Source organism: Myodes glareolus, chromosome 10 (assembly GCF_982192425.1).
Source record: "Myodes glareolus chromosome 10, mMyoGla1.1, whole genome shotgun sequence".
NCBI classification, from domain to species: domain Eukaryota; kingdom Metazoa; phylum Chordata; class Mammalia; order Rodentia; family Cricetidae; genus Myodes; species Myodes glareolus.
Window position 1 is genome coordinate 84,671,617 of NC_142035.1, and position 6,000 is coordinate 84,677,616.

Genomic DNA, 6,000 nt, shown 5'->3' on the forward strand with positions numbered 1-6,000 from the left:
AATCTTTAGCCTTCCTTGGCTTGAGTCTATATCACTGTACTCACTTTCTATCAACACTTGGATTTTTTTCAATCTACCTCTCTGTATTGCTCCACATCTGACTTTCTCCATGGGGGCTGATTGGATTTAAAGCCATCCCACCCAGTATAAATTCATCATAACTTCTTTATGCTCACAAAGACCCTTGCCAAATAGGAGTGTCTTTTATAGGTTGGAGGGTGACTAGGTATTCTGAGGAGACTCACTGCAACCTATAACGGGTTTTGGGAGAACAAATGCTGAGGTTAAGGTCTGTCTGCTGAGAGTCTATTACGGAGTACTCTAGGGACAGCATCCCTAAGAGACTGAGGGAAGAAGGGTTAGGTTGAACTGAAACCTTTTATAATAGAGGCCTTAGGCAATGTCCCAGGAGTGCTGAGGCTGGGAAGACTTTTCAGAGATGTTCATACATAAAGTAAATGGTCCACTCTTTTGTATATCTGTACCTACTAGTCACAGAGGACAAGTTCCCATTGCAGAAGAGGTGAAGTAGCTGCCCTGGCCAGGGATATTGCTCAAAGAGGGACACAGCCATGTGCCTTCAGCAGCCAGCACTTGGCTAATAGGAGAGTAAATGTCTTAGTTCTGTAAGGAAGATCTAAACTGACGCCCCAGCATCCACTGTATGGTGCTTATGAAGCAGAGCTTAAAAATAAGACAAATTAAACAGTATCTGTATATCTATATGTCTAGATACCTAAATATATATTTGTGATAAAAGTGTGTTTAGGACAGTTCTTTGGTGGTTAGTTTGCCATTTTCCATACATTTTGGCTTTATAATCAACTTTTTTTTTTTTATCTGTTTGAGACAGAGTCCCACTATCTAGCTCAAACTGTCCTCGAACTTTGGATTGCTGGTGGCCATGTCAGAGGAGCAGCAGGTGGCAATTGAAGTTCAAGGAGGCAACTCCCTGGTGGGTGAATCTTGGATAGCAAGTCGCTGAGACCCCAGAATGTCTTTCACTTCTGCTGTACCTTCACATGTTTGCTTCTACTATATTTCTCTGGTATCTGCTATGGTGTGAAAGGGTGTGGGGAGATTCCCACTGCCTGTAATATAGTGTGTTTATTCTCATGGAAAAATTCCATTCTACTGGGCATTCTTACCTGTAGATTATGATGAAGATGATTCTTTCCTAAGCTGTACTGTCTGATTGATAATAATAATAATGTAAGTTTTAAGTTGAGAGTGTTGATGGTTCAAGAAATAAACAAGGAAGTGTCACACAGCTGGAACACATGAGTTTCTATTGAGGAGTTATATAGACTGTTGATTAAGAAAAACAATTGAGTCCTTACCAGGACTAGCTTAAATTCATTTCACCTTAATGTTGGGAGATGTGTTCACAGGTTTTGGAGTGCTGAAACAAAGATTTGAAAATAACTTAAGATTATACTAGATGTTTTTGTCAAATAACTTCGAGGTGAAAAACTCAAGAAGACAATCTAAAGTTTTAGAAAGACACAGAGTTGAGAACAGAACATGTTAAGGTCAGGGAGCAAGAACAAAGCAGCCAATTATCATTATTTGACATGCTTTTCTTGCTAGTATTGGTTGGTGACCAGAAATGATGATTAATTTTTTGTACCCATTTTTGCTCTTAATCTCCCGATATAAAAAACTAATGATGCATGGGTAAGCACCCTAAAGATTTAAAGTAGAGCTGATTGATTCTTTTTATATGTAAAAGTTTAGGTTTATGATTCCTTTAAGATTCTTTATAATACTACCTTTCAAGGAAAGCAATAAAGGAATTGGTCCTTTCTTTGTAACTACAAAATGTAATCTGCCAGTAAAAGACGTGACTGAGAAGAATACCTGTTGCCCTCACAGTTAACCTATAACTGCGAATATGTGTGCTTGGGTGTGAATGTACATGGGCCCTTGCGGAAATTTGTTTTTCACCTGTAATACATAAAATGTTTAATCATGTAAGGGATATGGAAGACATGTTGTTTTTTACTGTTTGTTTTGTATTCATTGTAACCATTTACAGAATGTAACCACATTAGAATTCCTAAATTGCCTGAAAAACTTTGTTGGGGTATATAAGCTGCAGAAAAAAAGTATACAATAGAAAGAACACAGAAGAATAAGGAATAAAGAAGGAAACCATCAAGAAAGAATGTGAGTGTCTTTTTCCATAACCCCATCAGACAAAAATGTCTTAGTGTGTACTGACTCCGTGGATCGCCTTTGAGGGCTGTGCTCCCAGGAGCTGGCAGCCCGGGCGCAACACTGGATCATCCTGTTGCAACTTCCCAATGCTGGGCAAACATTAGCGTGCTATTTTATAACTACTTTGTATTTTGTGTAGTCTTTTTGTATACATCAAATATATTTACCAAGAAAATAAAGAGGAAAAGAACAGATGTAGGCAATAACAATAGAAATCAAATTAACACGATTCTTTGGGAGGGGAAAATCCATGAATAATATTAGTAAATGCTGAGTCCATTACAAACGTAAGCATTCAGATAAAGAAAATGCATGAAGGCATTCCTCTGTATTCTTTCCTTTGTGTTTGCTTGTGGAACTGTCCTAATATTTGCAGGTTTCTTCCTGGTAGCAAGACATTGATAAAACATCCCAATTAGCTTTCCCTTTACCTAGTTGGAGCTGGCTTAACTATGACTCTGATTGCTTTTTAAAGGTGAAAGTACCCTGGATAAGAGAGCTGGAGCGATTACTCAGTCTGGGGATACAATGAACTAAAGCAGTTACTGGGGCAAGGCTAATGCGTCAGTTACCAACCCCGGAAGGTACTAAACGGCTTGGCACACTTTCCTGGTGTTTATAAGTGTATGAACCTTTGAATTGAAATGCAAGGGAGCACTGAAGCTGTACTTTTACTTATTGATTGCTCTCATTTGTTTTGGGTGTGCGTGTGTGTCCCGTGGCATGTTTGTGTAGGTCAGAGGGCAGCCTGAGGGAGTTGATTCTCTCCACCATGTGGGCCCCAGGGATCTAAGTCAGGTCATCAGGGGTGGAGCCAAGCACATGTCTCCTCTGAGCCATCTCACTAAACTTAAAGCTGTACACTTAAATCTCTTGTTTCAAATTGGCCAATCTCAGTTTCTTTCTTTTTTTTTAAAAAAGAAATTTTTATTTATTTTATTTTTATTTCATGTGCATTGGTGTTTTGCCTGCATGTATGTCTGAGGATGTCGGATCCCCTGGAACTAGAGTTACACGCAGTTGTGAGCTGCCTTACGGGTGCTAGGAACTGAACCTGGGTCCTCTGGAAGAGAAGTCAGTGCTCTTAACCACTAGGTCACCTCACCAGCCCCCATCTCAGTTTTATTTGAAAACTGTGTTTGTGGAAGCGACCATGAGTGTGAGCTCAAGTGCTGTGTGAGTAGAAATGAGTTTTTAAGTGCAGAGCGACTTGTTGGAAGGGCGACCTGGTTGTGACTTCCACCACCCACTGAGTGCCAGGGTAGATTTGCTTGGTCTAGCTGGCCAGGCTAATGTCCTCTTCTCCTTCTGTGCTTTTGGAAAAAGCTGAGTTTCCCTGGTAAAGGAGGTCAAAGGTGTACGAACAGCTGCCCATCCCGGTTGGACTTGCAAACAAACTCTCAAGATGCCTGTTTCTAGAGCTAGGACCGTGGCCCTTAGGGGTTCTTGCAGAAGAAGGTCTACTGGACAGCTGGTTTCTTTGGAGGAAGAGTGAGGCTACTGTGTTTGGATGCACTGGAAAACGCTTAACATGAAAACCCAATATTCTTTTATTATGGTAATGTTATCACTTAAGGAAATCAAATAGTAACTTCTAATTAGTTTCTAATGCTAAAGATTCTATTTATTTTAAATTAGTTTGTTACTCATAGAACATTTTTTTCCCTACCCAGGATTTGACAGCTGGATGTAGAATGGAATCAAAGCTCAATGTGTCCAGCTGGGGTTATAGCTCAGTCGGCAGAGCATTTGCCTCGGAGGTGCAAAGTGTGCAAAGTGGGGAAGTCATTTCCCAGCACGGAGGAAATGACTCTGTTGTACACACCTACAATTCAAGCACTCGGAACCAGAGGGAGGAGGGAACCAGGAGCTCAAGTGCAGGGAGTTTGGGGCCAACCTGGGCTACATGAGAGCATGCCAAAAACAGTCCAGTGGGTGACAGGACTGCTAAGAAGAGGTTAGAAAGGGTCTGTTGCTATTCTTAAAAACTTCTGACATCTGTGACATTATCTAATTATGAAATTTTCTTTTATACAATGAACTGTTTCCAATTTTGCTGTGAAGATTGGATGTGAATTTGTAGATATTTATATCAAAACGTAGAAAGACTGCCAATGAACTTCAATGGAAATCTGTGTGTATGACTACAATACAATGTTGTTAAATCACATTTTTTACATTAAAGATTATCCTCAACTTGAAATCTTTTAAATAAATTATTCTGAATACCAATTTGGTGTGTCTGATTCTTCTTCTTCTTCTTCTTCTTCTTCTTCTTCTTCTTCTTCTTCTTCTTCTTCTTCTTCTTCTTCTTCTTCTTCTTCTCCTCCTCCTTCTCCTCCTTCTCCTCCTTCTCCTCCTTCTCCTCCTTCTCCTCCTTCTCCTCCTTCTCCTCCTTCTCCTCCTTCTCCTCCTTCTCCTCCTTCTCCTCCTTCTCCTCCTTCTCCTCCTTCTCCTCCTTCTCCTCCTTCTCCTCCTTCTCCTCCTTCTCCTCCTTCTCCTCCTTCTCCTCCTTCTCCTCCTTCTCCTCCTCCTCCTCCTCTTCTTCCTTCTTCTTCTTCTTCCTTCTTCTTCTTCTTCTTCTTCTTCTTCTTCTTCTTCTTCTTCTTCTTCTTCTTCTTCTTCTTCTTCTTCTTCTTCTTCTTCTTCTTCTTCTTCTTCTTCTTCTTCTTCTTCTTCTTCTTCTTCTTCTCCTCTCTCTCTTTCTTTTCCCTGACAAGTTATTAATTGCTAAGTAGACTTGGCTGGCCTGGAACTCATTAGCTATGTAGACAAGGCTGGTCTTAAATGTACAGAGGTCTACCTATCTCTGCCTCTTGAATGATGGGATTAAAGTCATGCAGCACTTCATATAAATACATATATATGTATATACATATATATGTATATATATGCTATATATGTATATACATACATACATAAATATATATATATATATATATAACAGAAGTTCTACAGCAACAATATCTGTTCGCCAAGACAGCTTCAGCAAGACTAATTATGAAGCTCTTGCCATATAGGTTGAAAACACTTGAGATTTGCATTAGTTGGCAGTAGCAGAGCTAAGAAATCTCTCGAGTTATATTTTAGTCATAGAGTGGACACGTTTGAAGAGCTGGATATGAGGATTTAATAGAAAGGAAGGTTGACCCCCTCGGGTTTGCATCCCAGAACAATCATGAGTAGTGGTCCAGTTAAGGAGGTGGAAAAGGTAAAGACGTGTCTTAGTCACTGTTGTATTGCTGTGAGGAGACACTATGGCCAAGGCAACTTATAAAAGGAAGCAGTTAATTGGGTGCTTGCTCACAGTTTCAGAAGGTACGTCCATGAACAACATAGCAGGGAGCCTGGCAGTAGGTAGGCAGGCATGTCTCTGGAGAAGCAGCTCAGAGCTTACATCTGATCCACAAGCAAGAGGCAGAGTGAGCTATATTGGATTTACATGGATTTTTGAAACCTCCAAGTCGACCCTCAATGACACACCTCCTCCAATAAGGTCGAATCTCCTCTATCAATGCAACACCTCCTTAATCCTTCCCAAACTGTTCTGTCAACTGGAGACCAAACATTCAAACATATGAGCCTATGAGGGGGCACTCCCATTCAAACCACCACAAGCAGTATATGAGGGCACCTGTCGAGTTCCATTTTTAAATGTATTAAGTTTGAGTTGGGCATGTAGCTCAGTTGATATAGTGCTTAATTAGCCCTAGGTTCAATCCCCAAGACTGAATTGAAAAACCAGATATAGTGTCACATACCTGTAATCCCAATCCTTAG

At 40.4% G+C, this 6,000-nt stretch overlaps 1 protein-coding gene across 14 annotated transcripts in view; it reads left to right on the forward strand.

Annotated features, from left to right (window-relative positions):
• The window catches only part of LOC146892637 (uncharacterized), an 86,203-nt gene extending 81,751 nt beyond the window's left edge, over positions 1 to 4,452 (forward strand). For 6 of the 14 annotated variants that reach the window (XR_015004135.2, XR_015004132.2, XR_015004133.2 and 3 more), the window contains one exon: positions 854 to 4,452. Coding sequence is in view for 5 of the 14 variants with exons in the window: in XM_087911358.1 (XP_087767484.1) it covers positions 854 to 933 (80 nt within the window). In the remaining 9 variants the exon portion in view is untranslated. Of the gene's footprint in view, positions 1 to 849 lie in introns of all 14 variants that reach the window. The other 8 variants (XM_085696648.2, XM_087911356.1, XR_015739123.1 and 5 more) reach the window with 7 other exon arrangements.
• The last annotated feature ends 1,548 nt before the right edge of the window (positions 4,453 to 6,000 follow it).